This window comes from Schistocerca americana, chromosome 11 (genome assembly GCF_021461395.2).
Source record: "Schistocerca americana isolate TAMUIC-IGC-003095 chromosome 11, iqSchAmer2.1, whole genome shotgun sequence".
NCBI lineage: Eukaryota > Metazoa > Arthropoda > Insecta > Orthoptera > Acrididae > Schistocerca > Schistocerca americana.
Window position 1 is genome coordinate 43,112,770 of NC_060129.1, and position 12,366 is coordinate 43,125,135.

At 40.9% G+C, this 12,366-nt stretch overlaps 1 protein-coding gene across 2 annotated transcripts in view; it reads left to right on the plus strand.

The window, feature by feature from the left end:
* Positions 1 to 12,366, plus strand: part of LOC124553692 (large subunit GTPase 1 homolog) — a 169,018-nt gene that overhangs the window by 2,394 nt on the left and 154,258 nt on the right. For both annotated transcript variants that reach the window (XM_047127595.1, XM_047127596.1), the window contains exon 3: positions 554 to 678. In XM_047127595.1, the coding sequence (XP_046983551.1) occupies positions 554 to 678 (125 nt within the window). The remainder of the gene's footprint in view (positions 1 to 553; positions 679 to 12,366) is intronic.

Consider the following 12,366-nt stretch of genomic DNA (forward strand, 5'->3'; position numbering starts at 1 on the left):
AGGTGTATTGTTATGTTAAAAGTTTAACACAATAACCCAAGTATTACAGTTAGGAAGTGTGTGTGTGTGTGTGTGTGTGTGTGTGTGTGTGTGTGTGTGTGTGTGTGTGTTTTGCGCGCTTAACAACTTCCAACAAACCTCTAAACATAATTTTAAACCTTTCAAAAACTTTTTCTCACATCAGATATTTAAAACATTAAGTCCTCTGTAAAGTAATCAGATGTTTGAAGCTGTTTCATGCCTAGGAATTTCATTCTTTGAAGAATCTGTGGTGTGTTGGTATGCAAGAGAAAAGGTGACAATTGGTACAATGTGTGTTCTTGCCAACTTCTTTTGCCTAACCTGACTTGGGATTTTAAATGTCGTGTTCTGAACTTTGATGGATTTTTGTAATTGTCTTTTTTTGCTCTGTTTTCATCTTGAGACTGATGATATGGCTGATTAAGTTAAACAAATTTGTAGTTCTTTGGGAATCTCTCCATGTTTTTATCTGTTTTTTTGGTGACTTCTGTATTTTTTTTAAGGGATGCAATATAGTTGTTGAAATTTGCAGGCAGAAAAGTTGAATATAAAATTTGTGGACCCAAAGGCCACAGTTGGACTTTTGACTGATGAGGAGAAAAGGAAAATAAGAGAGACCCAGGAGAAGAACAAACACTTGGTGGGAATTCCAAGAAGGTAAGTCAGTGGGGAGGTGGTTGTTGCCTATGGCCAATCTAATGGCTTCTCATGCCTGCTTTACTGTTGTTTGGCTTGTATGTTTATCTCAGTCCAATAACTTGATTTCTGCAGCTCTCCACACTGGTGTATATGTGCAAGTCACTTTATCTGTTTAGCTACTGCAACCTACACCCATTTGAACCTGCTTACTGAGTTACTGCAGTTTTTTCCTTCTTTCTCTAAAAATCCCCCCCCCCCCCCCCTTTCCTCCAAACTTCCTTCCACTACTGTCGTAACTGTTCACTGATCCCGCAGCATGTAGTCTATTAAATGACACAATCTTTAAGACAAGTTGTGCAAAAAAGTTCACTCATCTCAAATTTGATTTGTTGCCTCTTTATTGTTCATGATCTTCACCATTGTTGTCATAGGAGAATTGTATTTCCAGGTCTATAGCTGGTAGTTTTTTAGAATAGAGATCTCACTGCTGTACTTTGTTTTTATCTTGGTTATTGATATTTCATTCTTTGTGACTGGCTTTGACATTCGTATTCTGAATTGCACATTCTTGTAATTTGTGATGATACTGAACTGGAAGAGGTCTTGTCACTGGTCATGGTTAGGAAAACTAGTCGCATAAAATGAAAACACTGAAAAAGGAGTAGTAGTCTAGCTGTAGATCTATTATTCAGAAAACAGTTGCCGCCTCATTGGTTATCCAATCAACTCAGCTGACCTAAGCATCCTTCTGTTTTGTCACATTTCAAAAGCTTTTATTCTCTTCTTGTCTGAACTGCTCATATGGGTTCAAAATAAATAAATCGCCAGGTCCTGATGGGGTTCCAATTCGGTTTTACAGAGAGGACTCTACTGCATTGGCTCCTTACTTAGCTTGCATTTATCGCTAATCTCTTGCCCAACGTAAAGTCCCGAGCAACTGGAAAAAAGCGCGGGTGACACCTGTATATAAGAAGGGTAGTAGGACAGATCCTCAAAATTACAGACCAATATCCTTAACATCAGTTTGTTGCAGGATTCTTGAACATATTCTCAGTTCGAATACAATGAATTTCCTTAAGATAGAGAAGTTGCTGTCCATGCATCAGCGCGGCTTTAGAAAGCATCGCTCCTGCGAAACGCAACTCACCCTTTTTTCACACGATATCTTGCAAACCATGGATGAAGGGTATCAGATGGATGCCATATTCCTTGACTTCCGGAAAGCATTTGACTCATTGCCTCACTGCAGACTCCTAACTAAGGTACGAGCATGTGGGATTAATTCCCAAGTATGTGAGTGGTTCGAAGAAGTCTTCTGGAGTGCCCCAGGGAAGTGTGGTAGGTCCGCTGTTGTTTTCTATCTATGTAAATGATCTTTTGCATAGGGTGGATAGCAATGTGCAGCTGTTTGCTGATGGTGCTGTGGTGTACAGGAAGGTGTCGTCGTTGAGTGACTGTAGGAGGATACAAGATGACTTGGGCAAGATTTGTGATTGGTGTAAAGAATGGCAGCCAACTCTAAATATTAATGTTTGAATACTCCAGTAGTAGAGTAGCGCTTGACACAGTCATGTCAATTAAATATTTGGGCGTATCATTGCAGAGCGATATGAAGTGGGACAAGCATGTAATGGCAGTTGTGGGGGAGGCAGATAGTCTTTGGTTCATTGGTAGAATTTTGGGAAGATGTGGTTCATCTGTAAAGGAGACCGCTTATAAAACATTAATATGACCTATTCTCGAGTACTGCTTGAGCATTTGGGATCCCTATCTGGTCGGATTGGGGGAGGGCATAGAAGCATTTCAGAGGCGGGCTGCTAGATTTGTTACTGGTAGGTTTGGTCATCACGCAAGTGTTACGGAAATGCTTCAGGAACTCAGGTGGGAGTCTCTAGAGGAAAGGAGGCATTCTTTTCGTGAATCGCTACTGAGGAAATTTAGAGAACCAGCATTTGAGGCTGACTACAGTACAATTTTACTGCCGCCAACTTACATTTCATGGAAAAACCACAAAGATAAGATAAGAGAGATTAGGGCTCGTACAGAGGCATATAGGCAGTCATTTTTCCCTCGTTCCGTTTGGTGTGGAACAGGGAGAGAAGATACTAGTTGTGGTACAAGGTACCCTCCGCCACGCACCATATGGTGGATTGCGGAGTATGTATGTAGATGTAGATTGTCCGCATTTCATTATCATATAAGCCTGCACTCCAGACAATTACTTCCAGAAAAAGATTTTCCTGCACTTAAACTTATATATGAAGTTTAAAATGCTGTTGCCAATCTGCATTTTATAGACTCTTCACTTTGTTTGTCATTGTCAGTTATTTTCCTGCTCAAATAACAAAACTTATATGCTACTTTCAGTATCTAATTACCTACTCTGATACCCTCTGTGTCACCTGTTTCAATTCAGTGACACACTATTACATTTGTTGATGTATTTGAGAAATCACAAAAAAGAAGTATGAATTAAAGTTCAGGGAGAAGAAATAAGAACTTTGAGTTTTGCTGATGACACCATAATCCTGTCACCGCAAAGGAATTGGAAGAGCAGTCAAATGGAGTGGACAGTGTCTTGAAAGAAGGATAGAAGATGAACATAAAAGCAAAACAAGGATAATGGAATGTAGTTAAATTAAATCAGGTGGTACTGAGAGAATTAGATTAGGAAACAAGAAACTAAAAGTAGTTGCTGAGGTTTGCTATTTGTGCAGCAAAATAACTAATGATGGCCAAAGTAGAGAGGGTATAAAATTTACACTGGCAATGGGAATAAAAGAAGAGAAATTTATCAACATTGAATGTAGATTTAAGTGCTAGGAAGCCTTTTCTGAAGGGACATGAAACTTGGACGATAAATAATTTAGACAAGAGAAGACTAGAGGCTTTTGAAATGTGGTGCTACAGAGGAAAGCTGAGATTCCGTCGATAAAGTGTGTAACTAATGACTAGGTTCTAAATAGAATTGGGGCAAAAAGAAATTTGTGACACAACTTGATTAAAAGAAGGGATCGGCTGTTAGGATTTACTCTGAGATATCAAGGGATCAACAACTTAATGGGGGGGGGGGGGGGGGGTTCAAAATTGTAGATGGAGTCCAAGAGATGAATGCAGTAAGCAGATTCAGAATGATATAGGTTGCAATAGTTATTCAAAGATGAAGAGGCTTGCACAAGATAAAGTAACACTGAGAGCTGCATCCAAGCAGTGTTTGCACTGAAGATGACAACAACAATGTTATATAATCTCTTCAAGATGCAGCCAAACTGTACAGAGAGCCAACTAAATTGCACATAAGATGTAGAAAGCTCTTTCACTGCATGGTGCTGCTTGTAACTTCTTCATTCAGTTGTAGACAATGTGCTGGTAGAATACAGTAGTCAATGAGAACGGCTGAGTCTAATCATTTCTTTCAGTGGAAAATCAAATTGATTACATTTTTTTTTAGATGGACAATAGCAAGAAAACTGGATGTGCAGACCGGCTGATGTGTAGTGAAACCTGAGGAAGATGGTATTGGAATGTGACAATTTGGTTGCAAGTTGGCAAAGCTAATGTATTCAACATGAAAATATGGTTGCTGTAAGCCTGAGATGTATGTTTGTCATTGTGATAACCTACTTATATGTCTTATTTCCAGTTTTACCAAAAACTCCTACAGTTTGTTTAAAGTGTAATCCATTAGGAAAAAATGACAGCTAGCTTTATTTATGCACCATGAGAAATTGCAAAAGACCAATCTGACTGACTACCAACAATTGACTCATGATTTATTGTGTTCACGTCCCAGCATTCATTGCCCACACAGTTACCAAATGTCATACGCAGTGGAAGAACTGAGTACACCATTAGTGTACTTTTATCCAAAGTGTGCTCGTTCATGGTATGATGCAAATGTTAGGAACAAATCTCTGTGTAAGTTTGGACACTGCGAATGGGAGAATAGTATGTGGTAACTACTATCTGTTGAATAGGTACCGTATTTACTCGAATCTATGTCACACTTTTTTCCGGTTTTTGTAATCCAAAAAACTGCCAGCGGCTTAGAATCAAGTGCAAAGTAAGCAGAAGTTCTGAAATATGTTGGTAGGTGCCGCCACAACTAACTTATGCCGTCGAATATATGTAGCACTACACAGGCATGCTTTGCAGGCACAAAGATAAATACTGGTACAAAAACCTCTGCGTCAGTAAATAAATTAAAAAAAAGGTTGAAGACAAGCATTTTTTCTCCGCCCCGAATTTCGACCACTGCATTTTCATACATTATCCAACGAAGTAAATACAAATTCCGTATTGTTCATCTTCGAATGTAGCAGCTTTTCAATGTACTACGAAAATCAGACCGGCAAGACTGTTTGCGATGTTTGTCAGTATGGCCAATTCTACGTTCTGAATTTTTTCCTACTTGTTAGAAGAGATGGTTGCTAATAGGAACTTTATGAATTGTGAATCACATGCAGTGTTCTCTTCACCATAAGAATAATACAAATATAAACATTTTGCCATGTATTCTTTCGTGTTTGCTGCTGTCTCATTTAAATTCTGTCTGCCTAATAAACTACGAAGCTAGAGCGATACAACAGCAAATGCGGAAGTATGCACATATCATATCATGTCATGTTTATATTCATATTATTCTTATGCCTAATAGTGTTAGTGAGAATTGAAGCACAGCAATTGACTAAATTTTTAAATCGAAGATGACTAATTTCTATGTAGAAAGTAATGAACTGAAGAGGCGCCTGCAAAGATTTTCTAACGGAGAAAAATTTTCACTAAACTCTCGTTCAGAACATCTTCTATCATACGCAGTTCATTATTTGGTTCTTGTTGATCGTTATCAAAGAAAGTAGCAGTGTAAATAACAACAAATAGCCGTTTCTTGCCATTGTTTCACTACTGAGCCAATTCCTCTCTCTTTTTTTTTTTAATTGTAAGCGGCGGTAGCACGCACAAAAGCAAACCGTGCCGCGAGCGGCGAAAGGCCGTAAACGCGCCCTATCAGAATGCGACAAACAATGCATGACACAGTACAGTAATGTATTTTCAGCTTAGAGTGACGTAAGCACCTATAACAAAGAAAATGGCGCTTATCAGATCAAAGGAAAATAAACAATAAATTCAAACCAGACGAAGCGCGTGAAAAAGGAAGGGTACCCGTATAAATACGGATGGAGCACCTGACATAACAATGGCTACTTGGTAAAGCTTAACTGTTAGGGTTACGACTCGCACAAAACTACTGTAGCTGTATCTTCATCCATTTGACCTCAATTGTGTCTCATGCTACAATGAACCAACTTTGTTTCGATTTGGAGGTGCGGCCTAAAACTTTTCCTTCCCCTTGAATTTCGAGTCTCAAATTTCAGGTGCGGCTTAGGTTCGGGAAAATTTTTTTTCCTCGATTTTGAGTCTCATTTTTCAGGTGCAGCTTAGATTCGAGTAAATACGGTATATCTTTATGCACCTACTGCGGAAATATTGTTCCTGACCTAAAGTCTAGATCAGGACCAGTGAGAGTGCTCATAGGTTGACAGTGTATCAGTTCTGCGTAGCCAATGGGACGATTCTTTGACGTAGCCAGTGAGAGATGAGAAGACAGGCAATATATTTCTAGCACCAAAATTGAAACCATTGTCTTGTTTGAAAGAAATATTTTATGATTATGGTGGCCAGTGCTATAAAGTGGACTGATTTAAATGATTTCATTCTGCGTGGCGATGTCATCTGCTAGGGCACGTCTCACAGGTACATGAAAATGTATCAAATGTGGTGTGAAATGGAGAATGTAGGTGGGTCAATGATATTTTGTGAGAGTCGCACATTTAGTGTATTAAAAACAGGTCCACCTACCTGCTTCCATGATTTAATTAAAAGACATCAATCCACTCACTCAGTGTGCTCCCGCAGATCAATTGGTTGGCAACACAGAGCAGAAAAAATATTTCACTGCTCTTTCGAATATGTCACGGGGTGCGATGCTGTCCTTTGTTTGAAGATACTAGCACAATTTAAATAGCTATGACTCGAACAAGGAGTAATTAAATTTATAATCCTCATTTATAGCTGCGTTTCACCCTTTCTTCCGAATGCATCACTTCGAAACACGTCATCGACATTCTGCTCTTTCATTGGTTGCATAAAACAAACAGCTGATGCACCTCCTTTTGTTCCCCTCTTACCCTCAGGGCAAGTGCCGACAATATTCCTGTGCGAAACATGTAAGTACACCACAGGCCCTATGCTAGACACTTACCTTCTTTCTGTTTCTGATGCATATTGACTTTCCCATTACTTTTTATATATCATTTCAGATGAAATCATTAACATATATAGTGTGGCGCACGAAATGTGTTACCAATTGTTTCTTTCACAATTTACGACACACCTTAGATGTCCTGCTGGCATCTCTACAGCAGTGCCAGCAGAGCTTGGAAAAACAAATGAGTTACGAAATGACGTGTAATTCACGATACTGCTGCTAGGAGACTAATAAGCAGCAATGGCTGACAATGGAAGACTGACAACACAGCAATGATTGGCAATTGTGTTTCTTTTTCGTGAAACGAAAAGCCTCGTTGTGACTCAGAGGCGTTTTCGACAACAGTTTAATAAACGATGGGTCCCTTGCAAGAAGACCATCCACAGGTTGTACGATAAATTTGTACAGGAAGGAACAGTATTGGAAGCGAAGCGACCTCGGCCCAAGCCTGTTTGTTCGCCGGAGAATATTGAAGCGGTAGGAGCTGCTGTACAGAGAAGTCCCGGGAAATCGTGTAGAAAGGCAGCAGTGCAACTTGGAATATCCAGACGCTCCGTTCAACCCATTCTTAAAAGTGACCTCCATATGTACCCGTACAAGATGACCTGTGCACAGAAGCTCACTGAAGAACAGAAGCAGCAGAGACTACTGTTTGCTCAGTGGGCGGAGGATATGGAAGAAACTCTCAACGACATTTGGTTTTCAGATGAGGTGCATTTTCATTTGTATGGTGTAATTAACAAACAAAGTGTACGTTTTTGGGCCACTGAAAACCCCCAAGTGCTTCATGAACGACAACATTATGCTCCGAGGATTACAGCGTGGGCAGCAATTTCCAGTCACGGACTTATTGGACCCTTTTCTTTGAAGAAACTGTGAACAGCGAGTGTTATTTGAGCATGCTTTGCAATAGCTTCATTCCACAGCTTCTTGCTACTGCCTTGCCCTTCAACACGCAGTGGTTCATGCAAGATGGAGCAAGGCCACATACTGCAAACACTGTGTTGGAGTTTTTACACGAGCATTTCGACATGCGGATCATTTCCCTCAGGTTTCCAGGTCGCTTCAATGATGGACAAAACTGGCCCCCAATAGTCCAGACCTCAATCCATGTGACTTTTTTCTTTGGGGGTACCTAAATGAAAAAATTTTCCCTAAACGTCCACAAGATTTAATGGAGCTCAGAAGACTTATTCTTCAAGCTTGCAGTGAAATTACGGAAGACATGTGCCGTAGGGTAATCACTAACTTCAGTGTTCGTTTGAAGGAAGTTAGGAAACGAAATGGTGGACTTATTGAGCATGTGCTGAGTTAGAACAAATCTCCATGGATGGCTCTTCAGTGTAGTATATGTTCCTTTCAGATTGTATTGACAATAAAGTTTATATTAAAAAACAAAATGGTAACACATTTCGTGCGCCACCCTGTGTATCAACGGTTTCATCTGAAATATGAATCTCTGTTTTCGTGACAAAATAATATGAATTAATCGCATTGTGTGGATGTTCCTTTCTTCATTTTCTGCGTTTATGTTTTACAAGAGTATGTTTTATTGGCATACTGTCCTCTCCGGGATGTGCTCCCCGAGTTTTCTTGCACTCTCCCCGTCGGTTCGTGGATCGATCTATTTTGTGGTCCTAAAGTATCAGTTGCCCTTATGATCTTTTGGTATCTCAGGGTTTCAGGCTGCTACTATCTTTTATGCAGACAGCTGTGAAACTGCGGGTAAGATGGGATGTGCTTTTACACCTCCTGTCGGTCACGAGTCGGGGACACCGTACATTGCTGGGAACATATAGTGTTTTTACAGTAGAGCTGATAGCCCTCAGCAGAGCCCTCTGTTTTGTTAAACGAGCCTCCGTTGACCGCATTTTAATATTTAGTGACTCATCAAGCAGTCTTCAGGTCGTCGATCAGTGTAGCTCGTGTCACCCTGTTTGTCCCTGCTGCCTGCTCAGTTGTCTTTGTCAGGATCCCAAGTCATACGGGTGTCCCAGGGAGTGAACTGGTCGATTGTTTGTCTAGGGGAGTGATTACTCGCATCATCGTTCGCTTTGATAATCCCAGTTCTGGATTTGTGAGTGTAAATAAGACCTGTGCCCACTCGGAGATAGAATGACGTGTGGTGGGCTAAGCCCTCTAATAAACTGCTGTGCTGCTCTCTTCCTTCTGTTCCTCTCGGAAGATGCCCACCGCCGTATGCTCCCTCTGCAGCATTCCTACTGTGGTACCCTGTAGTTTTATTTTGTGGTTGGGGAGCCTTACAGAAATTAGCTGGTATTCTGGCAGAATGCTCCCTCTTTCTGGCTCCCCGTGCTGAACTTGGTCTTTCAAATTCTTTGCCTCTAATATTGGCAGACGATTTGTAGGAGGTTGCACTAGTCTGTGAAAGTGGTTTTTATTATCAGATATAATGTTTTAACCTACCTTTGGGGTGGGGAGGCTGGGGTTGCACGGCTTCCAACTATTATGGACTGTTCATAAGTGTTACAGATTTATCACCTTAGGTAGGCTTATGGGAAGTTGCTAAAAGGAAATACACATTTTACAATTTGAAGTGTAAAAAAAAATGGGAAAATGTTCCATTTACATTTTGATAATCATACACTATTAAAATGTTGTATAGATTGTAATGTTTTCATTTACGAAGCCCGTCTACGAATCGTTTCATTTCCGTGGGTTACTGAGATAGGTTATGCTGAGTGATGATGAAAATGTTTTGTTTTGTGTTTGTCAGGCTAAAAAGAGTAATAAAACTGCTTTTGAACCAACTGACACCACAAGATTAAAGGTATTCATTTGTAAGCTGTCGCCGGCCGGGGTGGCTGAGCGGTTCTAGGTGCTACAGTCTGGAACTGCGCGACTGCTATGGTCACAGGTTCGAACCCTGCCTCGGGCATGGGTTTGTGTGATGTCCTTAGGTTAGTTAGGTTTAGGTAGTTCTAAGTGCTAGGGGACTGATGACCTCAGAAGTTAAGTCACATAGTGCTCAGAGCCATTTGAACCATTTGTAAGCTGTTGCACTTGTTCCATGAAGATAGGTTTTTCTAAAAAGGTGATGTCACTACATGCACAGTTCGTCAATTAATCTGTACATGCCACACTGGCACTATTATAATAATGGCCACCTCCATTAAATTTTTTAAATTGTGCCTGGGGTAAATTAATAAAAACTGATGAAATGTTCAGTAATTTTATGATGATGTTATCTGTGTTGGATGGTTTTATTCATCTTTTTAAAATTCAAAAACCCTTTTTATTACAGTGTTAGCTGCTAAGGAATTTTTTAGTACTTTGTCAATACTACAAGGTATTTTAGATGCTTTTTTTGTTTCTTCAGTAACTGTTAAGTTTTCATAAAGAGAAGCCTGACACAAAAAATGCAAACTTAAACACTGAAAATTATACGAAAAGAACAGGTACTGTCTTCATGTAGATAAGGCTAACTGGCTAATGATCTCCTTCAGTGCGGATGCACTCACACTGTTACACAGTTATGCCCCAGGGTCAGGTAACAGGATAGGAGAATTAAGATTCTACAACACTCCAACAAATTAGTAACAAAGTCACACAAGTGAGTTAAAAAGATTTTCTTATCTTTGTAACTAGTTGAAGCCTGCAACACTGCATGTAATATAACACAAAGAAGACCGTCAATGGCTAAGTGCAAATAATAGTAGGTAGACATCACAGTACATAGCAAATGCAGTTTACAACAACTGTCTGTTCACTTCTAGGAGTTCAGTAATGACATTCCCTTTATACAGGGTGTTACAAAAAGGTACGGCCAAACTTTCAGGAAACATTCCTCACACACAAAGAAAGAAAATATGTTATGTGCACATGTGTCCGGAAACACTTACTTTCCATGTTAGAGCTCATTTTATTACTTCTCTTCAAATCACATTAATTGTGGGATGGAAACACACAGCAACAGAACGTACCAGCGTGACTTCTAACACTTTGTTATAGGAAATGTTCAGAATGTCCTCCGTTAGCGAGGATACGTGCTTCCACCCTCAGTCGCTTGGAATCACTGATGCGGTGATGCAGCCCTGGAGAATGGCGTATTGTATCACAGCTGCCCACAGTACGAGCACGAAGAGTCTCTACATTTGGTACCAGAGTTGCGTAGACAAGAGCTTTCAAATGCCCCCATAAATGAAAGTCGAGAGGGTTGAGGTCAGGAGAGCGTGGAGGCCACAGAATTGGTCCACGTCTACCAATCCGTCGGTCACCGAATCTGTTGTTGAGAAGTGTTCGAACACTTCGACTGAAACGTGCAGGAGCTCCATCGTGCATGAACCACATGTTGTGTCGTACTTGTAGAGGCACATGTTCTAGCAGCACAGGTAGAGTATCCCGTATGAAATCGTGATAACGTGCTCCATTGAGCGTAGGTGGAAGAACATGGGGTCCAATCGAGACATCACCAACAATGCCTGCCCAAACATTCACAGAAAATCTGTGTCGATGATGTGATTGCACAATTGCGTGCGGATTCTCATCAGCCCACATATGTCGATTGTGAAAATTTACAATTTGATCACGTTGGAATGAAGCCTCATCTGTAAAGAGAACAATTGCACTGAAATGAGGATTGACACATTGTTGGATGAACCATTCGCAGAAGTGTACCCGTGGAGGCCAATCAGCTGCCAATAGTGCCTGCACACGCTGTACACGGTACGGAAACAACTGGTTCTCCCGTAGCACTCTCCATACAGTGACATGGTCAACGTTACCTTGTACAGCAGCAACTTCTCTGACGCTGACATTAGGGTTATCGTCAACTGCACGAAGAATTGCCTCGTCCATTGCAGGTTTCCTCCTCGTTCTAGGTCTTCCCCAGTCGCGAGTCGTAGGCTGGGATGTTCCGTGCTCCCTAAGACGCCGATCGATTGCTTCGAACGTCTTCCTGTCGGGACACCTTCGTTCTGGAAATCTGTCTCGATACAAACGTACCGCGCCACGGCTATTGCCCCGTGCTAATCCGTACATCAAATGGGCATCTGCCAACTCCGCATTTGTAAACATTGCACTGACTGCAAAACCACGTTCGTGATGAACACTAACCTGTTGGTGCTACGTACTGATGTGCTTGATGCTAGTACTGTATAGCAATGAGTCGCATGTCAACACAAGCACCGAAGTCAGCATTACCTTCCTTCAATTGGGCCAACTGGCAGTGAATTGAGGAAGTACAGTACGTACTGATGAAACTAAAATGAGCTCTAATATGTAAATTAAGTGTTTCCGGACCCATGTCCACATAACCTCTTCTTTATTTGTGTGTGAGGAATGTTTCCTGAAAGTTTGGCCGTACCTTTTTGTAACACCCTGTATGTCAGCCCTGGACAATGATCTGTAACGGAGTGGGTGAGAGTGGCTCTTCTATCTACCAAGTAGGCTTCTGTCCGTTGTTGTCCAGTCATTGG